The 27,187-nt window shown below is 34.9% G+C and overlaps 1 protein-coding gene across 10 annotated transcripts in view; it reads right to left on the bottom strand.

Moving 5' to 3' along the window:
• The window catches only part of LOC119085311 (dual 3',5'-cyclic-AMP and -GMP phosphodiesterase 11), a 119,334-nt gene that overhangs the window by 10,664 nt on the left and 81,483 nt on the right, over positions 1-27,187 (bottom strand). For 6 of the 10 annotated variants that reach the window (XM_037195685.1, XM_037195682.1, XM_037195686.1 and 3 more), the window contains 6 exons: positions 15,756-15,972; positions 14,964-15,110; positions 14,394-14,607; positions 12,715-12,860; positions 8,927-9,077; positions 3,392-3,547 (listed from right to left, as the gene is read on the bottom strand). In XM_037195685.1, coding sequence (XP_037051580.1) covers positions 3,392-3,547; positions 8,927-9,077; positions 12,715-12,860; positions 14,394-14,607; positions 14,964-15,110; positions 15,756-15,934 — 993 coding nt within the window. In that variant the 5' untranslated portion in view covers positions 15,935-15,972. Of the gene's footprint in view, positions 1-3,391; positions 3,548-8,926; positions 9,078-12,714; positions 12,861-14,393; positions 14,608-14,963; positions 15,111-15,755; positions 15,973-22,073; positions 22,343-27,187 lie in introns of all 10 variants that reach the window. The other 4 variants (XM_037195678.1, XM_037195681.1, XM_037195679.1 and 1 more) reach the window with 1 other exon arrangement.

Here is a 27,187-nt window from a genome sequence, read left to right as displayed (position 1 = left end):
GAGAATTTATTGCTTGGATTAAAATGTTTTACGAGTGAATAAAAGTTCCATAAATTTAAATTGTTTAATAAGGGAACGCATTGCTGAAAGGCACATGTGGCGGCGCAAAAAAAAAAATTCGTTGCTGGAACTCCCAAACATTTTCTAGTCTAATTTGCTACACTTTTCAAATGACCTTGATTGTTAACCATTAAATTGTGTCTGGAGTGATAATTATAAATCTCGGATCGGGTTGACCTGTTTCAATTCCGGCTCACCAGAACTTGAACTTAAATTAAATTTCGATTTCAGGTTCAACCCGAATCTGATCCGAACTTTTACTTTCGGGTTTAACTCAAACTTGAACCTGATATTTCAGGATGAATCTGGTCGCGTTCGGGTAACCCACAATTTTGAAACCAGAAATCACGAAAAGTTTCGAATTACCCGAGCCTGACCTCATCCTGAAAATTCCGGGTTCAGGTCAGGTTCGAGTCAAATCCAAAAGTAAAAGTTCGGCTCAGATTTGGGTCAGCCCCGAAATCGAAGATTTCAGGTTCAGGTTAAGTTCGGGATGAATCTGAAATTTTAGTTCAGGTTCGGGTTGCAATCAGTTTCAGGTCCAGGTTCCGGTCAGACCAAGCATTAGATAATTATAATTGCGAATTTGTGAATTATTCTAGCAAAGGCTTTCACTATAGACGAATACTTTCACAGCCGATTAAATTTTGCGGTTTGACGTCCATTCAATAAACTCAAAAAAATTCTTGGGCACAAAAGTATCTCCACAAAAACTGACAATTTAAATTTTGACAATCATTTGCTCGCATTTTCTGTGGATAGCGACAACAAAATCAGCGATTAGTTGCCATTTGTAAATAGGTCTTTATCCTCAATCTGTTTAAAAAAAAATCCTTAATCCAACTTGTGATATGCTTGATGTCAGCGAAAGCTTATGGCCGGCTTAGTGACAAATTAATAAATGAAAATTAGAACCGCTAAAGATTATAGGATTCGATATTTAATTGGATATAACTTAAAAAGTCATTTCACAGCAGGTAAGTGTGTCATTGTCGTTAATGTTAAGCATTGCCTTTCATATTCATTAAAGAGAATTAAATCTGTGTCTGCTCTAGTTACAAAATACTCGTTCAGCAGGAATTAGTAATCAAATGAACGGGAATCTGTGTTGAACCCTCACAGTTATTGTGTGCTCCGTAACATATAAAAGAGACATTATTGACATGCTTTGCAATCAGAAACAAACCTAAGGAACATCAATTTGAAAAGCACAAATATTTCGGAAGTTTTGTGCATTTCTTGAGAATGAAAACTTATCTCAATTTGTGTAAAGGAAATTGAAAATTAAGTAATTAGTAGAGTACAAAAGCAATGTGGAGTAATGCTGTGATTATTATGTGTTCCTTTTCATGAAGTCGTACATCCTGCTTGTGATCTTATCAACAATACATTACCAGTTACGCAAGTAGTTATATTTGAATGCAGTTGCAGTCTTAGAAGAGATAGAATACGTAATAATTTTGCATTCACTACTAAATGCAAGACGAAATGTTCCGCAAAAACGCTAATCGAATACGAAAATCCATTTAACGTTCAAAATGCAGTTTTGCAAATTTAATTTACATTTAAAAGCTTCCGATCGAACAAATTGTATAATATAATACAATTGACATCAATTAGGCCATTAAATTTATGATTACGAAACGACCGAACCGACTTTTGCAACTATAACAATGAACACATTATTCGCCTAATGGTTCAAATTCCAGTCACTGAAATCCAGTGTGAATTTGATAAATTTTCATTTTAACATTTTTTAGCTATTAGTTCTCGCCAATGAATATAAAATGAACAAAAAAAATTTGCATTCAACCTTTTCATCGATTTTATTTTTTACTCTATGTACACACGGTGTGTCTAGCACATTATGAGGATGATGTTTACACAGAAAAATTATCGAAACTCTTTTTGTTTCTGCTGCACCGTGTATAGGCTTGACGCTTGACTATACCCGTCTATCAAAAGAAAAGTTTTCGGCATCAATGACCGTGGTATAAATGCTGTATTATTCAAATGCTCCACCTAAACAAATAACCGAAAAGTTTTTCATATTTACATGAATATCAAGTTCTACTTTTAAATTCATTTTTCGTATTTGAAATTGAAGCAACGACCTTTTCTGCGTATCTACCTGCTAAATTAAATAGACTTTTGTGTTGTTGTGCGGGGGGACGAAAAAAGATAACACCCGCGTGCTGACATTGACTCAACTGATTAACATTTCGGTCTAAGTAATACAATTTGATAATTTATAATTTTGGTGCCATTTTCAAATTTAATTGACAAGAGGAAGAGCGGAAAAAATTTGGAGTAATGTTTCCAGTTCGATGGGCACAAATAGACTGCCCATGTACAAATCATACCATAGCATTAGCAGGGTAGCTGAATTGTGAAAGCTTGAGAGCATCAGTAATTCATTTGCACGTACGCTAGGGTACAAGGACCTTTTTCTTTCCTAAATTTTCTCATATTTTGTAAAAATTTGGAAAATGTAAGAAATGGAAATCTTTCAAAAAATGAGAATTTTTTTTGGAAATTGTGAGAAAATTTAGATAAATTCTGAAAAAATGTAAGAAAAATCTGGAAAATTTGGAAAAACTTAGGAAAATCTGGCGTACGTGAACATTAGTTACTGATGCTTTCAAGATACGATTTCATTAGACATTACACTAGTTTCTCGAAATTAAGAAAATCAAGAAAACACGAAAAAAACCCGACAAAATTTTCGGTATTGCTTGATTTTCAAAAAAAAAAATCGATTTTCTGTATTTCGAGAAAATTTGTTTCTCCCGCCTTGCTCGAATTTTCTTTAAATTTTCTTGTCAAGCTTAACAAGCATGGCAGACAACTCTTTAAAAAAAATGCAAAGGTTCCAAAGCGACTACATGCTCTCTGTCTGAAATATGTACATGTCAAATCCGTATACAAAACAAATTGATTTCATCAAAAATTCTAAACAAAACGGTTCATCATATGGGATTATTACTGTACACCGAACGAAATCAATCCTAATTTATTATTGAAGATCAGTGTGCTCACTCTACCAACGGAAAACAAAAATCAATTTTTCAATTTTAGCTGAATTAAAGGATCACTTCGTCTCCTTGTTTATGATAAAACAACTCATCCTCACTTAATTAATCCATTCAAAGTGAAAGCTCGAACATCTCAGTTTATTTTATTTAACGATTATGTGAATGCTATACACAAAACAAAAACCATCCTCCCACACCACCCCCCATCCATCATCTAACGGATTTGTATATATTCAAAATTGGAAAAGCGTAACATATAAAACAGTAAACGAATGAAAAGCAATTTATACACAAACCTTCTCATCATTTTCGGTAAATCGTTCCCCATTCAATTTGTTAATGACTTGGGCAACACCCACCACGTCTCCGGAGGCATCCTTAATCGGCATACATAATAGTGCTTTTGTCCGATAGCCGGTTTGTATATCTATTTCGTTGTTGAAGCGCTCGTCCTAGAGGAGAAAAGGAAAATCAAATAAAAAGTCATTTTATTACCGTGCTCAGTTAACCAGTCAAAAGAACACACACAACAAAAAATTAACTCAGCAAAAATTTTGCCTTCTGTTTTGACGGAATAAAAAATTTTGCGTTATGCTCCAATAATTTTTAGTGTTGTTAAAGTTGAGAATATTCAGATTTGAAAAAGAAAACCTTTCAACCAGAGAAGAAAAACAATTTCCAATTGTTCACACGCACATCTCCGCTGTTTGTACGGATACTTTGTCACATGTAAATGCAAGGCATGAATATGAATGTATATTCGCACGTGCTGGCGTATTTCCACGGTTAACGTAAAAATTATATGAATTACTCCCCGAGTCTTTATGGTCTAATCATAAACTATACATGTTTGCTCGTTGCATCATCACTTTCTTTTTGTGCTTTTGTCGGATGTAGAACACTCAACATATGGGAAAACTGAAAGCGATGAGTGAAAATATCCAACTGAATGCTATCAAAGGATTGTGTGAAGAGTTTCGGGAAGTTGCGGGAAAAGGCAATAAAAACACATAAGATTCTATTCAGTACAATTAGGCCGTGTGTCACCGCACATTCTGTAAAAGAATTAAAAAATTCTCAAATAAGTTGACATTTTTAGTCCGAACATTTCTGACAACAAACTTAGGCTTACACCCAGAAAAAGTTAAGCCCGACTGTCTAGATTCGCTCCCTGAACCTTGCAATATTACGTAATATTACGTAATATTGCAAGGTTCAGTGAGCGAATCTAGCTACTAATACCCAACTTTTTCTGGGTTCAGCAGCGCACTTTGGTGAACTTTTGTGAGTACTTTAAAAGTTCGCAAACCAAAAAATTTTATCTCGCCGATTGGCTTGAGAAATCAAAGATGCAGTTTGTAACGCTACATTACATTACATTACATTACAATGTAGTGTAATGTAATGTGCAATGTGTAATGTAATGTGTAATGTAGATGTAATGTTGGATTTCTTTAGTTATTTAGTGATATTTCTTGAAAGGGCTTGGAAAAGTGAACGAAAGTACGCCGTTCAGCCCAAAAAGATTAGGTCCATGTCTTCAGGATCGCTCCCAGGACTTATTGAAACACGTGGTTTCTTAGTATCACATTTAGATTTATGGAATTATTCCAGCGATTTAAAATTAGATTTTAGTGGGTTCAATAGCCTACTGTGATGAACTTTTGCATGTTCCCCACAAATACGCAAAGCGCAAGGTATATAAATTGCCTAAAGACCTTGGAAGTGGAAGTCTGGCTTTCAGTTAAAATTAGTGTGGTGAACTTGTAGGACAATGTTGTGTGTATTCGATTTTTGTTAGCGATCAACTGAAATGCTATTATATTGTCAATTTGTTTTTGTTTGGCAAAGTCCAAGTCACAAATTGTGTGTCGTATTCGTATTTTGCAGTATTAACTCGGCGAGGATTAGTTTGTTGAAAATTGGAAAATTTGGCGTGTAGGCTTACATCAAGTTTGTTGTCAGAAATGTTCGGACTAAAAATGTCAACTTATTTGAGAATTTTTTAATTCGTTTAAAGAATGTGCGGTGACACACGGCTTAATTGTACTGAATAGAATCTTATGCGTTTTTATTGCCTTTTCCCGCATCTTCCGGTTCGTGTATGCTGTGATTTGAACAGAATGTCGGATTGTTCGTTTGCATTTTAAATGAATTTAAATGTGAATGTAGTTCAGATGTCTTTAAAAGATTGCAACTGGTTGGATGAGTGGAATTTATTTCATACGAGTACAAAGATGCTTTGTTCTTTGATTGTTACGTAAAGCACAAACTCGAGTCGATCAAATACACGACTCACCAAACAGCCGTTCAAGTTTTTTCTCTAGAGAATATTTACTAATTCCGAGACTAATTCTTATAATCAACGAAAACTATTGTTACAGTTGCAGACCTTCAAATTTTGGGTCACGGATGAAGGTGGAATGTTTCATGATTTTTAGCACAATATGACTCAGTCGGTTTACTAATAGTTCTTTGTTGGAATTTTCTATTCTGCCAGCTGAAACTTTAGGAAACTTTGTTGTGAAAAACCTCGGCAATAATGTATGAAATTTCAATCGCTACAATTTTTCGGTGAACAAATAACTATTTGTGATTACCCGGTTTTCTCTACGAAACAAAAATTTGTTACACCACTTTTCAAAACAAGAAGAAAGCTAACAGTTATGGGAAGAAAACTTCTATTTTCTACACCGAAGTGTCAACAACAAAATATTTTTCACAACACCAAGGGATAAATAGACATTTACATGCTACATGCGTCGAAAACCGTACTTTTCATGCTTCAAGCACTTCTTTCGACACCCTTAGCATGTAAAATCCATTACATAACTCGGGATAAAAGATGAAAAGTCTCGTTTTCGTGTGTTTATTGACCTCGGCTTCGCCTCGGATCAACAAAATTTACACGAAAACTATACTTTTCATCTTTTTATCCCTATTCATGTAATAGTACATTTTGTACCTTGGACTAAAAGTCTTTTTTAACGAGTGAGAAGTTTCCAGATAGAGCCGAAGGCGAGGTCTGGAAGCGAATACGCTAAAAAAAGGTTTTTAGTCCGTGGAACGAATAGTATTTTTCATATTGGACGGAGAAAAAGTCCTAGGTTTGAAAACTACTATTTCATAACTGGTAGGAATTTCGCGCCGCGTCATTCACAATAGTTGACAAAATGACACATTTTGTATAAGGAAAATGTCACTTTGTGGGTTATTGTGAATGACGCGGCGCGAAATTACTCAACACCTATTTCATCTCTCCGCTGAAACTTCGAAAACATTTGTTGAGAAAAACGCTCTGGAAAAACGTTGGAAATACCATTTGCCCAGGTGACTTGTGACAACACAATCGAAATGCAATTTCTAACGTTTTTTTTCTCTCGGTGAACAAATAACTGTTAACCCGCATACAGCAACCACAAAACCTTGAGGAAAGTTAACATAAACTCATAAGCGATAACGTTTTTCATTCATCGCTTTGACGACGACAATAGAAAATGGGAAATGCAATTTTTTGTGACACTTTCAGAGTGCTAAAAAGCTCGAAAGCTTTTTGTCGAAAATTTCAAAGACCTAAGGCTGTGTGTACTACTAGAACTCATAATTCAATTGTTTATGTGTAGGGAAGGCGGCAAGTTAAAACTTGTTTATGATTTAATTGTTGTTTGAAGTGGTTTCACCCATGCAAATTTTAGACTGAGAATTATTTTATGAAAACTGGGGCATTGCGTCGTTGTTGTTCCGAAACCTTTATTGAAATAAGCATCACAGACCCGAACGGAATTTCACACTCGTTCCGCACAATATATCAAATTATGGTTTTGTGTTGATATTGTGGACGACGTTTTATTGGAGAAGTTTTTGTAATTTAATTTACTTTTATCACAAAATTTTGAAGGACGATGAAAATTCTGCATCTCTCTATCGAATCTAACTTTAATTTAAAATTTGCATATTCACCGCACCGCACCATACACACATACAGACGTAAATGGTGGTACGGTACGTGTCTTAAAATTCATAAACCGAACTTCTCGAATAGTGTTCGCCGTGCAAAGTTATTAATATTGACAAGAACTGAAACAATTTCTTAGTTCAAACTTTATTTTCCTAACAAAAGAAAACTTGCATATTCATCGGAGCCAATGTGTAACTTCAATTCCCGGTTATCATTTAAATTTTTCCATTTTTTATTTTAAATATTCTTCGAAACAATTCAGTTGCGAGACAAGAAATGTACAAACTTATTTAACCACAAAAAGAAAAATATAAAAAGAAGATAAAGTTCAGAGGTTGTCGCTACTCGTGTGATATTATGGTCTTGCTTGCAGAAGAAAAACGATGAAACGAAACATTAAATAACGGAGTTGACGACTTGGCATAACATACGAAATTAGCGGAGTTAAAAACAAAACGACGTTGTGTGACATGGAAACACAAAAATTTATGGCGATAAAACACACATATTTGAGAGAAGATGGTTTGATTGTATACCAACGAATTCTAAACCGATTTGCAGTCATTTGGGATCGCTTTTTTTGTGCGAGTCTCTTTAAAGAAAGGGGCTAACGTCACTCTCGCCAATAAATAAATATTTATGATATGGCGCGATAACACGCACAGCCCATATACCAAATTATCACACAAGTGACACCAAAGAACCGTATTTTAACTTTCGATTGGTAAAGTTATGGTTAGGCGTCGAGTCGAAAATCGATTATCATATCAACACATAACGATTGACGATGATTAGACTATAGACTATCGAATATGAAATTTATTGTACCCCGACACGGTTGATATGCAAACAAATTGAAGTTGAGCGAAGATTGTTCTTCGTTACTTTTATTTTGTTGTTGTCGTACTGTAAGTGTTTCGGTAAAATTGAAAATTTTTACTGGTATTTCGAGACAGGGGGTGAATTGTGCCTAGGTCAATAATTACAGAGTGTTCCATTGATTAACGCACAGACAGTTGAATAAATGTAAACATTTTACCGCAACGTGATGTTCCCTCACTTTCTTAGAAAATTAAAAATAATAAATTGGAAGCGCCTATTATTGGCTAGCATGGACGTATAGTCTGCAAGAGGGAGGATGTTTCCCATTCCGATTATCATTTCAAAAGATGCAGGATACTTGAAGATCGCAAATGGCGATGCCAACACCATCAACTCAAAATGTTGACATTTTCATTAGAGGAAAATTTGAAGCGTTTTAAAAGGACGTAATACTGTAAACCCTTTATTATTTATCACTTGAACAGTCACATCCTTCTCAAAAGAAAAAAATGGTTAAATTTTAGCCTAATCATTCTCACACGTTAGTAAGCAGGCGTGACGCAAGTCCAAACTACAAGAATTTTTTTTGAGGGGGACTAGGGAATTGTTGACTATTTCATTGGCCCCTATGACTACCAAACTATTTTATTTGTACACTAGATCAACAATTGTTTGTAAAGTAATTGTTGACTATTTCATTGGCCCCTATGACTACCAAACTATTTTATTTGTACACTAGATCAACAATTGTTTGTAAAGTAATTGTTGACTATTTCATTGGCCCCTATGACTACCAAACTATTTTATTTGTACACTAGATCAACAATTGTTTGTAAAGTAATTTTTCCGTATCCGAGCTGTGAGCCTCACATATTCTGACATCAATACTTTTCTAAGGAAAGGACTTGCGTCACTCTTTCCTATTTTAAGAATTTTTTGTGTGATTGGAGATTACATTAAAACACCAAATTTACCACTCCCGTTTCGGATAATTATCTGGCGATAACCCTTTGTGTCAAAAAAACAACAAAATTTTGGAATATTCATTTACCTGATAAGCGTCGGGTATATTGACTGGTTCTCCGCTCTCAGCAACATGACCGGCAATGCCAGTTCCCCATGCCACTCGAACTTCGTCTTGATTTTCCATCTCTTCTAAGGTACTTCTTGGACATACATCAAACAGTTTGGAGACTAGACATCTGGAAAATGGAAAGCGTAAATTATTCACTGCTGGATGGTAACATTTTACTTTGTGCTGTCGTCCAAGAAAAAAAAGGAAATCAATTCAACGATACGCTTAAGACATTTTCCACATACAAAATGTGGAAGAGATGGTATAATGCTATACAGACTGATCCACTCTCGCCACTACAGAAATTGCATTAATCTTTGCAAGACAGACGGAAGTGGGTACTCAACAGATAAAGTGGTTTTGATGGAACGTGAAAGAGGTAAGAAAAACTGCTGCCAAGATAGATGTACCTATACTTGATGATGGAAGATATTATGTAATTTGTTTTTAGTAAAGAGACTTTTGCTTCAACAACGGTTGAAGCATTGAAGTGTAATTATATTTATGTTTCGAAATGGTGTTTTGTAACAGCGATGAATTGAACGGAAATGAAAGTCAAAAACTATAAGCTTTTTAGATTTCCTTTCCAGATGCATTTTGTGAACGTCGAAAGTCATTTAGGAATTGTGGAGAGAACATTTTCTTTTTATAAAATATTGATGTACTTTGGGGGGTATAAATTACAGTTCTCGTAGCATCTTTATATTTCTCGTTCCTGAAATGTAGAAAGTTTCGTAACGAGAAATAAGCAGCAATTTTCTTTCGAGAAAATTACCAGCAAAAATCAATTTGAAACGTAACTTTTATATTGCAAACGTTCACTATAAAAATATTTGAAACGAAATTGATATTTGATTTGTAGCAAAACAATTACTAGGTTTCTTTGGCGCTGGCTGTTGTATTACAATTCAATTTCAAATTTGAATAGAAGAATAAGCTCGAGTCAAAAGTATTGCGATGATATATTAGTTTCCAGTTTTCGGCATCAAAATCCATAATATTTCCCTGGACTTACTTTTCACCCAAGTTTACGATATTCTTAACGTTGCGGTTTAGCAACGGGCTATTCAAACAGCTAAAGAGACCTAACAAATAGTGACAGGACAACAGCTTCTTTACTTAACCTGTTACAGACGGCAAGCATAATGACCAGTATTATTATCTGGTCTATTACTTCCATCGATGAAAGTATTTTTGATTTCAAATCTTGTACTTCAATTTTTTAAACATGCGTTTTACTATATAAAGGACCATACTACTCAGAGCTTGTCATTATTTTTGTCGTCGTTATCGATAACAGATGTATAGCCAGCAATGCCTCAGTGACTTCTAGGTGGCCCATAAATGAATCATCACCTTTTATACTCGTGGTAATGTTAAATCCATAATTGATTTATGCAGAGAAAAGTCCTGGATTGAATTGAAATCTTTTTTTACGTTAGAAAAGGGACTGAATCTTTTTTGTCGGTTCATTTCGATTGTGAATCTGATAGACTGAATGTTTTGAAGTGATCATTTCGAAAGATTTGATTGGATTTGAAAAGAATTGAATCCATTTTTTTAGACCCTAACGAAAAAGATTAAAATAAAATCTTTGAAGAGCCTCCAAAAGTTAGTAAACTTTCGAAAGCCTAACATTTTAATCCAGGATTCTATCTGTATGTGGAATTTTTGGCTTAACAAATGAGAAATTCTCTATCTGTTAGGTGTACTGTCGTAGCTTCTGAACCGTCAACATACCAAAATATACAAATCTAATTTCGTTATAACACTCCCAAATCACAAAACAGGGTCTAAGCCAAAGGGGTGGATTTCTTTGACAACGGATTTTCAAAAAGGAAATCCTCTGAAGATTTTCTATGATTTTCTTTACAGTTTTTGCTGAATTTTCAAGGATTTCTACCGATATTTAAGGATTTTCTCATAAGGTCTTAAAGATTTTCTTGGACTTCCGAGGATTTCTTTTAGTTTCCAAGGATTTTCTTCTATTTTGATAATTTTATGGTGAAAGAATTTTCTAATTTTCAAAGGATTTTCCAAGGATTTGGATCTGTAGACAGGAAATGCTGTGAGTATTTTGCTGAAGACTTTCTTCCATTTTGACGACTTTTTTCGGTCGACATCGACGGAGGATTTTCTTGTTTATTCTTCTTATAAGCAATCTTTCTTTTGCACAAATCTTGGAAAAAGATTTTAAAGGAACCTTTAAACTTGAAGCCAATGGTCAAGGCATTTCAAGCATTGTTACAGAATTAATTATTTTAAATCAAGTCTCGCCCTCACTGTCTAATTTTGTGCTATATGAAATGGAGAAATTCTGAGAGTATTATACTCTCTTGTCACAAAACACTACTTACAATTTTCAATCAAACTAGAAGGTAGGTAATCATGTAACGCAATTGGCATCACAGAACTCTGAACATGATCCGATGAATCATTTCCATATCAGCAATCTACTTATAAGAATCTATTTATAAGGTCCCTTAGTTACAACATACAAATCATCTTTAAATTTCTACCGTCTCATTATACCTCTACAACAAACGCTAGTGTCAAATCGCGACAATGTCGAAATACACAACACATCAGTATAGAACATCGTACACACTTAACAATTAAATAGTATTGCATAATGAAATGTTCGCCGTCGATTATAAATTCTGTTTTTCACTCTTCAATTCATTTTGTGCCATCCTTAATTTATGGTAATCAGTAAATCACGACATTGGGTCGTAAAGTCAATAAACTCTCTGCAAATTTGAATGGATTTTTTTTTCCTACTCTGCTGAGTATAAATATATTCAATATTCCACTTATCAGCGCGTTTAACTTTTAAAATGTGTGGCGAAAATCGGTTTTGTTTTGCCATAAAAATTTGTTATCGTCTTTAATGGGATGGAACGAAAGGACAGCCGCATAAATGCAAAAAATTTTATGATTTCTTTTTTTGCTGTTCGTCTTAAACGAATTATAGCAATATGAAGACGAAGGGCTTAAAATATGGGAATGTGTTGCGTTTAATGATTAAACTTGACGGGGGGAATGATGGTAAATTAAAGTGCCGACACAAGCATGATGTGTGCTGTCTAATGTGTGGCTAAAATATGATTGATGGGAACTTAATTTATCTCAACCAGAGAAGGTATTTCGTATATATTGTCTGTGTGTGATGTGAACATTTACAGAGTGTTGTATTCTCGGTTCTAGTAAAATGCACAGCCAAACACACAGTTGAAAATGTTAGAGAATTTACTATTTATCCCTAAACTTTCCATCAAATTAATGATAACCAAAATCTGTAATACACATTTCACGTTTGCCTTCGTCTCTCAGTCACGACATTTAATTTAAATTTATGTTATTTTCCATGGTATTATCCTACCATCTGAAATATCTCATTCTCAACAAACACTTAACTTTCTGGCACATTCATACTGTACCCCAAAACCTAAACAGTTTCAAGTGCCAAAATGGCAAAGCAAATAGACAAACTTTAGATGAGACACCGATTTATCTTTTTGAATATTAATTGAATGGAAAACGTTGATAAGAGCGGGGAGCAACTAATATTACTATTTCGTGGGAATGCGAATGCATGCCGCGCATAACATTCGACGTGTAGTTGTAGCTGTGGCATGTGGCGCACACGTTCAATTATTTTCGAGAAATTTTATCAATTTAAATTTGCCTGCGAATAGCGTCTAGTGGATGCAAAATTGTTGCTCGCATGGAACGGTTATTTAATATTAAAATGGAAAACTTACCTATTTGATCCATCAGCAGATCTGCTATTGCATTTGCCTTGTACTAGGAACAATGACCCTCTATCAGCTTTTAATAATATTGAAACATTTTGTAGAATTTTGTGGCACAGCGATCGTACGTCTAATTCATTGCATATGTCTTTAACCTGAAACGATTGTTCACTGTTGAGTAAAGTGCAGAACATCAAGTTGAATGATTTTTTCGTGATAAAATCTGCATTCGCAAGAAACGTACAAAAGAAAATCTTTGTTTCGCTAAGGAATGTTACGTGAGTATGCTGCCATGCATGGTGTAATGGTAAAATTTAAAAAGTAACACAGGGATGACACCCGTCAGAGAGGTGGTGGGTTTTCAGAGGCAAAGAGAAAAGCGTTTCGTTGAGACGCAACGAAGTGAGAAATTGACATGTGTTCGTCATGATTATGCATTCAGATGTGTTACGGTCCGTTTACTTCGAACGGTAAATAAGGACGTCTTTATGAGGTAAACAGTCGACGTTATAGTTCACGAAGCATTTGCAAAAAAATATGTCGTAGAACCCATTAGACTAAGATGACTACAGCGAAAGAATTATAATTCCAAGCTTTAATGACCATGTCAAAGAAAACACCACTCCTCAATTATAGTTATAAACCATATAGCACTGCTCCTAGCATTAAAACTCGTATGTCAGACGTCAAAGAGGCTCCAAATGTTGATATATGTATGCGTGTACAGTTGTGTGTGTGGTATGTTTTAACCAGGGAAAACCAGGTAATTTTCGGGAAAACCTATTTCCAGATTTTCCTTAATTTTCTCAAAAAAAATTTTTTTTGTGAAAATATTGAAAAATGTGTGAAAATTTGAGAAAATTACAGAAAAAGTTTTCCAACAAATTTTCACCGATTTTAACTGAAACCAAGAAAGCATAACTCCTGTCTTATCAGAAGAAATACAAAGCCTGCTCTGATACCATGGACATCCGAATATTTTCTAGGCTTTCTATAGGACCAGTGCTATGCCACAACTCCCCAAAATTAAGTTAAAAATGTATTTGAACGTAGAACTGCTTCCAGTATTAACACTGCATAAACAAGCGTCAAATTTAAAGGTTTTAGTGAGTAGTAAGAGCTACCGCAACACGTTGCCGGTTATTGTGACTTGTCACCTTTAGGCACACCGGAAAGTGCTAGAGGAGTCGAGGAATACCTCCAAATAAATTTCTAAAAATCAAAAATTTCACTTTTGATTTTTAGAAATTTATTTGGAGGTATTCATCGACTCCCTTAGCACTTTCCGGTGTGCCTAAAGTGCCTGCTCGAGCATTATCCCCTACGTGTTAAAATTGATTGTATCGTTTGATTCATGCAACGAAACAAATCTTCGATATGTATCAGTGCCGCACTAGGTACACTGGGTTTTTATATGAAAATGACCCTTTTTCGGACTTTACAGGCCCATTTTCCGATTTTACTAAAAGACGTTTTGGAAGCCAATCCGGTACTAGATCATTGGAAAAGAAACATAGAGCCTGTGATTTCATCAGACTCCGCAAATTGTCTAATTTAATGCTAGAGGCAGTGCTATGTTTTTAAACATCAAAAGAGCCATGACAATGAAAATGAAACCAAAACTTAAAAACCAAACAAATTAAAAAATCAAAAAAAAACATCGAATCGAACATCATACGATACCTTACCAATTCAAATATAAGCTGTTTTTCATCTAAATGCTTAAGTTCGTTTCTAGACAACCTTTGTGGCCGATGCGAATGACTGTTGGTGGCCAGATTTGTATTTGAGCCGCATGACGATTCATTTTGATTAACGCTCAGAAATGTCGGCGTTCCATCGATTGTATTCACGATCGGCTTCAGGAGACCACCTCGCTCGAATTCATGTGCCGATATTTTCCTGCGTAAGACACAATTAACAAAAAATCAAAATCGTTCATTTCATTCAGCTGATGGGTTTTCGCTAACATCAAATTGCAAAAAATAAAAAATGTAAAAATTTAGAAGAAGGGTGGGTAGAGTGTATTTACGACTGTGTGTAGTGCAGACACATTCAATGATATTCCATCAAAAACAAATTACCTTTCCGGTAATAAATTCTTGAAGCTTGCGATAATATGTTTCAATTGATAACCGAACTTTCTGTTTAGCCAAAAAAATATTTCATTTTAATTTATGCCTAAGTCTCGACTGATTATATTGTACCCAACAAAACCCTCATTTACTTTTATTACATTAATTAAAATAGATTATTACCTAACCGGTGTCGTAGCTCCCGATCCGCCTCGTGATGAACATGGTTGGTTACTACTGGTGCCATGTGTCGGTGATGACATTTCTCCACTTCCACCAGATGTTGCGTGTGAAACTAACCACGAGTCAACGACCTGTCGCGTTGCTTTCCTAATTAAATGTAATTCATTTTAGTTTTCGAGGTGTGACTGGGTGTAAAATTTTCTTCGACGTAAATGTGTTCTATATACGCTGTACACGTTTTTGCATTATTAGAAAGGTACAATATGCCCGCCACACTTTACTAAAATGTGATACATGTTAGTCGATGTATAATACATACACACTCTTGATTGGCGCGTAATTTTAGTTGTAACCTTTTTTACCCCATGCTTTCCTTAAACTCAAGAAAATGATACTTTGCATGTAAGAAGATATATGTGACCGAAAGTGTGGTAATTGTGGATGGTATTATATAAGGAGAACTTTATTGCTATTCCAGCAAAATTTGCTGTTTTTGCAGGGCCTATTTTTGGTCAATTTTCCACAATCTGCTAAAATTTTCCAAAATTTGATGAGATAAAAAAAATTGCTGAGCGAATTTAGCCGAGTTTGGAAAATCTCAGCCAAGCTCAGCAAATCAATTTTCCAAAAATAGGCCCTGATTTTTTGGTTGAACGTATCGATCGTCCCTTTGTCGGTACAAATTAGAATCCTTTTCGGCAAACTGAACAAATGGTACCATCATATTATTTGTATAATCTCCCTTTACACCCCAGACCACAAGTGCATTGCAAATAAAAAAAGACCAATTACCTGATGAAATAGTCCTGAATGAATTCTGGATTTTCGTCCATCCAAGATTCCATACGTGAATATTCGGCATCGTAAGGTTGTTGTTGTTGTTGTGATGGAGTTATCGACAGCGGCAGGGGGACACCAGTTCGAGAACCCGAATGATCGAGTCTTGCTGTGCCCCCCTGCTCAGCCGGCATTCTGTTTGTCGTATGTTCTGTACTGCGCAGGTGCAGACCTGAAAATTGAGCAAAGAAAAAATTATGAAAATTAATTTCAACGGAAATTTGATTGAAAAAATAGGAAAATGACCGAAGGATTCCATAGATAGAAAGAACAGTAGAACAACTATCTCAATCGCCAGAAGTAAGTGCACACACTGCAACTCATTAATTCTCACTGACTTAGACAAATTATAGTTTAAAGTGCAAAAACAAAAAATGTTTAGTGCTTCAACTCATCTAAACAACGTCACTGCTCTGACTAACACCATTTTCGCTATTTCATTTTGTTCACACGAAATGTGAGAACGGCACTAATAACTCGACAACAAAATATCTATTAAAGCTGGTGTAAGGTATTTGTGGTAAATAAATTATTTAAATTTTCGATTTTAAAAATTTTGTAAAATACCTAACGTTGAATGTTTTACTGATTTTGCGGAGGTTTTAGAATTCCAAATGAACAAATCAGCAATCAGCATAAACAAATATATAATCTTTCCAACCGAATGCAGTACAAATGTAGTATCGTACGTACATACACATCGTACACCGAACGAAAATGCACTCAACAACGATTAATACGTGAAAATTCTACATGGCACACAACCAACCAGCACCATTCATATTTGAATGTTAACACTTAGTGGAATATTATGCGCCGGTTAACAGTCTTATCAAAATGCATTTTGCATTTAGGTGTTATCAAACCGAAAATGAAATGCATTCAGGTGGTGCACTAGTAATTATATTAACTCGTAGACCCTCATTTATTTGAAATTTAAAGACCTGTGCCTGCATGTTCGTACGTACTCACTCTTGCAGCTTTTCTGCCATGATTTCATTTGAATATTCATCGAAACCATTTGCATGTTAAATTGGTAATCTTTTCAGTTGGTACGAAAAATAATTGGATTTTCCAATTTAATTCGTTTGTCTCTGCCAAGCCAACCACGCAAACATTTCGTTCAACTCAACCGATATTTATTTTATCATTTCATTGTAACGCGATAACGGTTGCAGTTATTTTGAAAGTGTTGAGTTATCTTTGTCACCATACTAATTGGCAGAAATTCGTAAAGTCTTGATTTAATTGCACAGACAATTTATCTGACTTCCTTTTGATCGTTTGACCTTGAATCTCTGTTTAATGGGGATCGTAAACGAAAACGGTCATTTAACAATGAATTGAATATTTCTACGATACCGTTCATCAGCTTCCGAATATTTTTTTATGTCAGTGCTATAAGCAGTGTTATGACGATTCCAATCTATGTTCCAAACCTCTATGAAAGAGCATATTCATAGTTTTACTGTTGAAACTATTACTTCATTTGATCGAAGATTTTCAGAGTTTGATTTCAGAAATCTTTTACTTCGTTTGTTGTAAAGCCTCATTAGTCAGAGCTTGTCGCTTATTATTGCTGTTGTTGTCGATAACAGATGACAGCTGTCTGTAACAGGTTAAGTTGATGTCAACTTATCATTTCTTTGGTTCGTATAGATAATTTAGAGAATCCTTGGCGTCAATTCAATTAGCAACAGTAGTCCACAATTTGACGAATTGTGTAATACTCAGAAGCATGATACAAACGTGGTGTGGGACACACCTTCTACTTAGTGTTTAAATTTGCCTTAAATGGGAGATACGCCAAACGGGTTTTCTTAGAGAAACGACGTTCGCATTATTCGAGACTTTGACTCCCAATACACTTTTCCTATAACATATTGAGTGTCTGCTTTTCCTAATCCCCTCTCAAGGCACGAAAGTGGACTTCATTTATTAGTTGAAATTAACTAAAAGTCTAAAAGCCTAAAAGTCAATGATGATCAGTGATAATGATCGATTCAGTTGTATTGAATGGAAAAACAAACTATTTCTTCCCAGTGATTTAGCTGTTTGAGTAAAAGTGACCAGCGCGACGTAAAATATTCCCCTTTCACGATAGTTTCGTATTTAACAATGTGATAAAGTCATTTTAAGAAAGTTTGATAAATTCTTTGGACAATTGTTTGGAATCAATTAAGCAACGTAAAGTGTTCGATACGTGTGTCCTTCCTGTGCTCACATATGGAGCGGAAACGTTAACGTTAACAAAAGCTTCCGAAAATAAATTAAGAGTGGCACAAAGAGCTATGGAACGAAGTATGCTTGGAATTACGCTCAGAGATAGAATGACAAATCAATGGATTCGACAACAAACAAAAGTCGTTGATGTCATGGAAAAAATAGCATCTTTAAAGTGGAGCTGGGCGGGACATATTGCAAGAAGGACGGACAAACGTTGGACCAAAAAGATCATGAACTGGAGACCACCTAAAACACGACCTAGAGGTAGACCACCAGAGAGATGGAGTAATGGTATAAAGAGAATTGCAGGCGCAAATTGGCAACAAGTGGCAACTAATCGTTCGGAATGGAAAAGAATTGGGGAGGCCTACGTCCAGCAGTGGACAGAAACAGGCTGAAAAAGAAGAAGAAGAATTAAGCATTTCATGTAAAATCCAAAAATGGACTCGAATTTACGGAAGCCAAAAGGATTTTGTTCAAAACCTCTCGTTCGATGATAATGAGTGAATTTTTAATGTTTTGTTCCACTATTCCCTCGATCCCCACTATTTAAATTCTTTGATTTATTCGCTGATACATTAAAAATTCAAACTTTGATGCAGTGATTTCCATAGTTCTGACATTTTTCAAGTAGTACAGTGAACGACATCTCAAATGTCTCACTGTCAAATTTTTCTGAGAATTTTATTGTGTCATTGCAAATTCACAATGACATTCTCTGAAAAAAATGACAGTGAGACATTTGAGATGTCGTTCACTGTATCCTTTGTTTTATTATGAAAATTACTGTGAAAATATGGTTTTTTACGAGGCTGCTCTAATCTGTAATTTAATGCCCACTCTAAAACGTCTTCATTTTATGCCAAATACTGCGAAAGTTTGTATTTTCGGTCCTCAAATGGTGACCGAAAGTAAAAAAATTCAGGCCTTGGGCCGAAAGTAAATGTCACTGTCATCATTTTACTTTCGCCCCGTGGGCTTGCGTATTTGCGGGCCGAAACTAAATGTCACTGTCATCATTTTACTTTCGGTCCTCATATGTCTCGAAAACACATGTTCACTTGATTGAAAGTACGCATTGAGTGTACTGTTGTGTTGACGATAGCCAAATGTTTTGTGAGCAAGTGAATGTATGTTTACAGTAATTTCATTTGTTAAATTGTTTTTATTTTTATACCAGTTTAATTAAAATTATGTTTTGTTTCGGACCGAAAATACAAATCTTCCGCAGTATTTGGCATAAAAAATAGTGTGCATCACTCGGGGTAAAAGTAAAAAAATTCAAATCGTGTGATTGCCGCCCTTGCCTGCGGCGCGGGCTGCAAACTTCACACGTTTGAATTTTTTTACTTTCGCCCCTTGTTATGCAAAATACTATTCTTCATTTTAAAACATAGCTTCGAAATACCGAAAATACCGGTATGAACTCAAAATACCGAATACCGGTATTGAAAAAAACAGTCCGGTATTGCATTCCCTAGTTAAGAGTCCATATCTTTGGAAAAATTATTTCGCCCAATTTCGAGTTAATATTAATTCAAAATCATTGTCTTTGGAAATTTCCCATCGAGAAATAAGCTGGTTTTGGTAACATTTTAAACCTAGGGCAGATATTTGTAAATTTCGCTGACACAGGATTTTCTACAATTTTCCAGTTGTTTTGCAAGGATGATTTTCTTTACTGATTCTGGAAGGTTTTTCAGGATTTTCTTCTTTTTATTTTATTTTCTTGAGTTTTTTTTAAAGAATTTCCTATGATTTTGTGCATTTTCTTAAGGCTTCTCGGTGGATTTTCTTTGCATTTGAGGATTTTTTTCGTAAAATTTGTAAGGATTTTCTTTTGACTGACAAAGGATTTTCTATTTAACCAAAGATTTAACCCTAGTTTTATACGTCTATCAAACAGCACATTTAAATTTTTGAAGTAGCAAACGTCGAAAACTTTTCGCGAATATAGGCCCTATATCCGGCGAACTCTAAAGAGCGAAAAGCACTCATACACCTCATTTCAATGTTTTTATTTTCCCTTATGTACAAAAGCTGAGTGCAGTTGCCTGTGAATTACGTCCACAAAATATACTTATAAACCACCATGACATAAATTGTACAATGAACTCTATCACCTGTGTCCAGGTGTTTCTTCTCATTGCTTTTTAGTTCTATTCGACGAAAAATGCTTTCTTCGTTGGTTATAAATCAAATGAAACATCGTCCGTAAAAATGTAACACACACACATTTACTGTGGGCCATTCTGTTCATTAAACGAAAGTAGTGTCACTCTCGGTACAAAAGGCGTCCAAAAATACATTCCGTTAATTACGTCCCCAAGAATATTTATCGCTCCCCAATTCGTCATTCGACCCTATTCTCTTTTAATTAATTTAATTTAATTTAACGCATTGAATTCGATACGAATGGATGGGATGGATAGAAGACGTGCGGTTTAATTATTTATATTTTAATTCTGGAAATAGAATCGATGGAGAAAAGTCGGTTATAGCTATACAGTTTTTGAAAGTCGAACGGATGGATGGTGTGTTTCACCTACTTAATATAACAAGATATTATGAAATGAAAATCGTCTGTAGCCTAATTAACTTACATTGTATAACTGGAAATAGACAGATTATTATGCTTTTAATGTAAATAAGAGAAAATCAATGAAACGTACGTAATAACGAAAATTTACCGCCGAATATACACCCGTCTATAAACGAACTGAATGATCAGTTAATTTTCGTTGAGGTGTAATCAGACCCATATTTCAGAGACGTGTATTATATGGAACAGGAGACGAAAGAAAGAAAGCGAATTTCTTTCTTAATCAATATTCTCATTAAAATGCTCTATAACGCACATCTAAATATAGAACGGTATCGATTTTTTCAGTCTAAAAATAGTCGAATTACACATTTTTTTTGGTTCTCTTTATCAAGAGGGGAGAGAATCATAACCATCATCATTGTCATTGTTATCGTTAATACCGACAATCGCGCATCGTGTACACTGACGAAATAAATATGTTTTCTGAGAAATACGATTTGGCGAAAAGGAACAATAACAAACGTAAATCGATGGCATCTTAACTCGTACTCTAACCATTTAATGCGTAAAATTTGAATTGATTCGATAAAGATTTTCTTTAAAGAAAAACACAACTTTTTACATGCTTGTGGGTCGTAAACCCTTCATTATATGAAATTCCATGAACTCTCGACGATTACCTTAGCATGTAAAGTTCATATGATCACTTTTACGTATGAATATTGATTTCGGCTTCGCCTCGGATGTAACATTGACTTTTGACTTTTCAATATTCATTTTCTCAATGTGTATTGTCACACTCGGCCTGTGTGGTCTCCATCTCTCGAGTGATAATGTACACATCTAATGTCAATTTATCCCTCAGTTAACCAATTATTTCATGCCTAAAGACGAAACTAGCTACTTTTTCCCCGCAAATAAATATAAATCGACTTTCGCTTCGCTCGGCATGAAAAGTTTTCTATGTAACACAGAAAAAATGACTTTTTGGCGAGTAGGCTGTGCATGCAAATCTTGTCTTCGGCTCGAGTTGCAACACTGCTTACTCGACAAAAAAATCAATTCCGCCTTGGTACATAAATAACTATTACACAACAAGGGACAAAAAGTTGAAAAGTCGTGTTTTCGTCTGAACTTTGTTGATCCGAACCGAAACCGAGGGCAATAAACGCACAAAAAATTTACTTTTCATTTTTATCCCGAGTAATGGATTTTATCTGCCTAAAACGATAATCCAGTGCTCGGTACATAACGTACATATCGTCAAAATAAACGTTTTGAGGTACATAATCTACTATTGCATTATGTGATTTCCCAAACCATTTCTATTGTTTTCCCTAGTGATGTAATAAGCCACTTTCGACCCTTGGGGAAATCAATAGCATTGACTATATGAAATGACAATCATGACAATCGGTTAACATCTTTGTTTTCCAATGCGTCGTATAATGCATGTCAAAAGGAAGAATAAAATTTCAAAAAAATATTAATTGATAATTCACCTGGCTTATTTTTCTTGTAGCGGCAACCTTTAAAGCGGCACATACTAGCTGCTTGGCCCATGGGGCCTTCTAGCAATGCAAATAGGATGTATGTGGCCAATAAACAAAACGATTTTCATCAGCGTATACATCACAGCTCATTTTTATTATTTATGCTTTTAGTTTATTACACACTAACGTCGATTCGTTGATTGAATATTCAATAACACTTGTGTTTTTTTTGCTTGTTGTAACATTCGTTGTTTATTACGACGGTTTTAAGGTATATGCTAATAATGTAGAACAGAACGAGAGTGAAATTAAAATTGTTTTTTTTTTAGTGAAACGTGATTCTTGAAACGTTCGGAAAAATATTTTTTTATTCTTTGATCAAGTGCCTTGGATATTTGAACAAACAAAAACTTAAGAGTTCAAAGCATTTCAATTTGTTTCGCAGGTCGTATTAATTGGGCCTTGCCACCTGACTCATACATTTCAAATTAATAGACTTCCTTCTCTCTCAATATATCGCTCCGTCAAAAATCAAACATTGCACAGTCATTTTAATGGAAAGACATAAAAGTCAAACAGAAAATCCGAACCCCTTACTTTTGCACTCAAATTACAATCATTTCTGCCAATAACCCGTTTGATTAATGGCGTTTTTCCTTTGTGGCATTTCGATCTATATCTCAAACGAAAATCACGGAGTTAAAGAAAATTGATATTGCACCGACCCTTCCGCGAGCGGAGCTATACAATATTGGAATTTTATTTATTATTCGAACCCTCAATAAAATTTCAATTTTTATTATTTAGAGACCATTAAACCGCTTAAAACAAAAACATGTTTCGTTACCAGGCGAAAGGCCGGGTATAAGCCCACTGTTCAAAGTGCTTTAACGAGACCATTATTATTTCAAACTCAATTTATTTTAATATTCTTTGAAGATATTGAAGGGTCACATAACAAATTCATTTTATATTATGTAGCACAATGTGCTGTTAAAGGAGATAAGATCGAGCAATAACTTGTCACAGTGGTTTTGGACGATAGAGTGGCAGTTCTCTGATATATATATACAGAGACACTAAACAAAGAACGCTTAACTGCGCTCAAGACAAAAAGATTAAAAGAGCTGATTGTACCGAAAAATCATACTTTCAGCTTTCGGAATAATTGCAGAACAAATATGCTTTGCTTGGGAAACATAGTCGTCTAACATGTCGAATAAGACTAATTTTGTTTGCATGCTTCAATGACAAATTGTGCATTTTGCAACATCATCAGTGTCGTGGAGATATTTAGTGTCTGCGGAATATATAATACGAACGACATTGTATCCTCCCACGCCATCGAAAGAAAATCGAATAATTTTAGTATTCGATTTGTTTATTGATGAAAAAGTGTAACTCCTTTTCAGAAACGAAAAAATACGCCAGCTACTACAGTGTCACGTGCCATTTGTTTAACTCATTTTTTTAGCATCACACACATACCGAACACTTGAACAACTTACATTGAACATCATCATCTGCATAATAAAATAATCCAAATCAAAGTGGCGCAATTGTAACGCAGTGTATTACAAGACAACTGCCTGTCCCGCATATATAAGTGAACATATCACTCTTGTATCACGCGTGCCTTCAAATAAAATAAATATTTCCCTCTTTAGAATCATAAAATTTGTTCCATTAATTCGATCAATGTCGAGTAATTTAACGTGGAAAAAATACGTTATTGCGTTGGAGCAACAACACAGTTAGCAAATTGATTGCGCAAATTGCATTAGGTGCTTCAGAGTATAACATAAAACGAATTACAAATGCATTGCGAATCGTTCAATTTTATCAGAGAGCAGCAGCCGCTTCTGTTTCAATAAATAATCCAGTCAATCGTTTGCTGGCTGACATTTATCTTCTGTTAAACTTGAGCGTAATGTTTTCCATCAACAACTCGAATGCCTTTTCGATCCCAAAAAAGCACCCAGTATCCAAACAAAATCAAAGTTAAGTGCTAAGAAAAGAAAGACGTTGCCAAACCAGCAACAGAACTCTTTAATTTCAATCTACAAGAATCATCAACTTGATATATAAAGTCATATTCACATGTAAGCTCAAACAGTTCGCACGCCTTCCCTACCATATATAAAATCTACAACACACATCCATATCGAACGAAGATAAGGCGCTCAACGGAGATATAGATGTAAAATGTGTTTGCTTGGGTAATACGATATGCCTTTGATTAAGTTTACCAGCAACACACGAAGGTTATCATGAAATTTGATTACGACGTTGTTGTTGTATATAGACAACATGCATAACGTCACAGCGTATATATGGTGGTTTATTAGTAGTGTAAGATACGTTCGTTTAAATGAGCTTCAATAATGAGTTTGAGTTAATTATTGTCTTTTAGCTTACACAAAAATTAACGGCTTATCATTGGCTAAACTATAAGCACCATCAGACCGCCGACATTCGCTATAATTGAAAACGATTTTATTTTTTGGTGAAAATATGGCAAATTGCTAATCTAATTTTTGACGACCACACTCCACCCAACCACCCCCCAAAAAAACCGTCAGTCATCTGTTCACTATCAATCGAATAACAATCACATAATACACATTGTGTCTGGTATGGATTTTAATGTCAGCATGTGTGGTCTGTTTGGTCTGCTTGGCGTTGTTAGAAGTTTGTAACCAAAAGAAAATAAAACAGGAAATGGTGACAATAACATAAAAACGGCGTCAATCTGAAACCGATCGTAAAAACGGTCAAAGTGTAAAATAATAGCCAGTAGCGTTTTATTGCGTAGCAAATTGAATTGAATTCTAGAAAACCAGTTTTAATTCACTTCAATTAAAGTCAATAGAATCAAAAAGACGCTCATTGGCGATTTGTCAATGAAAATGTTTGGAATTCATACTTGAGGTGGTCAGTGTTGTGCGTAAATAATTTTTTTTTATTTCGTTTATTGTCTTATACCGAGACACAGATGACGACATGTCTCGCAACAAGTGAAGACGAAGTTTATACAAAGGCAAAAATATTTGTCGCAAGCGAGATTTGTGATCAAAAATGGCAAAAGGCAAAAAACAAGATTGAACAGTCATGTCGCACTTGCTGAATGTCGATTAATTGAGGTATTGGTCTCCCTATACGAAAAATAATTCCTTGTCAAGTCGGTTCTAATTGCCCTTTTACAAACGGCAAGTTCGATGCAAAGTTTTTTTATTCAATATTTGAAACATTCGTTCATTCTATATGCCAGATAAGCCAGGGGCAGTCTTTCGTCGTTAAAAAGTTAAAAAAAAAACTTTTTATTCCATAGAATGCTTCATTACACAACAATTTCCCTTTAATAATGTGCATCATTACACAATTACTACGTCTTGAGTCGTCACAGAATGACACATGGGAAGATTTGAGTGACTGTAAACCTTTCACAGACAGCAAGGATATCAGCAGTTTAAGTATCAAATCTATTATTTCATTCGATCCACATATAGATTTCAAATCTTTTACTTCATTTCTTTGAACAATGTTCAATAAACACGTCCTCTGATGTAAGCTAAACTCAAATAGCATATCCCTTCGAGACACATTTTATTCAAATATGAGACCAATGATTATAACATGATGCATCACCTGTTGCGTGTGAACGTTTTTGTTTCATGACTTAAACCAAAACATCGAATCAAAACCAATAGTGGGTTACATAGGATGATGCGAAAATAATTCGTTAGTTACATGAGGTAACAATCAATGTTATGATACTCTCAAACTCACTCGTGTGTTCTTTAGCAACAAGTTTCAACAAGCGATGAATTTGTATATCCGAGCCGAAGGCGAGGAAAATCACTACAATTGTCGAGAAGACAGCCACTGAAGCAGGTTGCTAATAAACACATGAGTGAATTTACGAATTTTCGGAGATGGCTAATTGCTGTGTAATAGTCAATTTTCGCATAGGGCATGCAGTAAAGCTTTATTATGGTCATTGTTTAAAAATATTTTCCCAACATTATTTCCTGGAAGCGTGTGTATCAATAGTATGCAGTAACGTAAATATCGAATAAGCATTTTCATTAGACAATGATCGAGATAAATGTTTCGGACAATTTATCATCCACTTATGCATTCAATGAAAGTGTCTATTGGACACTGTCTAATATAACGTTGCAATTGACAATCAATTTGAATGGGAAATGAGGCAATGACGAATGTAAAATCCATTAAAGTATTAATTTGAATTTCGAATAATTTGTTCGATTTTACATGACTTGCTGAACGAATTAGTTTTATACATTCAATCAAAATTTATCCATCACTGTCACATTAGCATTATAATACGAATTCATCGGTATAAGGTGGGAAAAGCACAACCAAAAGCATTGTTCTTCTGACGTTGATGCTATTGTCATCCAAGAATGGTTTGTGGCTAGACACGACGTGTATAACGTTAATAGATCTTACCGCTGGCTGGCGCTATTAATATAAAAGGTAAAAATGGAATATAATGTCTTTAGCCATGCATTCGGTTATAACATGACGCTTTTGAAAATTGATGATTTTTCTATTGTGAATACGCAGTCTACATGGAACAAAGAACCTTAAAAATACGGCGTAAACAACAGCATTTTTTATGTTGACGTTACTTGCTGTTAACAATCCATCAGAGTTTAAAGGACTTGTGTGACACACACGACTGCAACGCGTTACAATTTATTATCGAGTGTTTTTGTTGTTTAGCCGTGCGATCGACAAGTCGTAGATTTCCGAAACGGATTAGAGTTCAGAGGTGATTGTCCCCATTGATATAGCATCATCAGTTACTAATGTGAAATTAGCGCCGTTGTTTATATTGGATACGTTCTTTTTTCCTCTCTGCACTCATTTATTTATAGTGTGTAGCTCCCACTAGACTGATGATGATGTGTTGGAAGTTATTTGTGATATTCAATTTCATTGGATGTGTAAACGAATGAATGAAATGAATCTAGACGTAGACGTTGTTGGAAGAAAAAAATATTGTCTAATTTTATCTGCTGTGCATATGAGACAAAGAGTCTTTGCTTTATGTATTTTTAGTCAATTTTTTTCACTAATTCCATTTCACAGAA

Source organism: Bradysia coprophila, unplaced genomic scaffold, assembly GCF_014529535.1.
Source record: "Bradysia coprophila strain Holo2 unplaced genomic scaffold, BU_Bcop_v1 contig_94, whole genome shotgun sequence".
In the NCBI taxonomy this organism is placed as follows: Eukaryota; Metazoa; Arthropoda; class Insecta; order Diptera; family Sciaridae; genus Bradysia; species Bradysia coprophila.
This window is presented reverse-complemented; position numbering and strand designations above follow the sequence as displayed.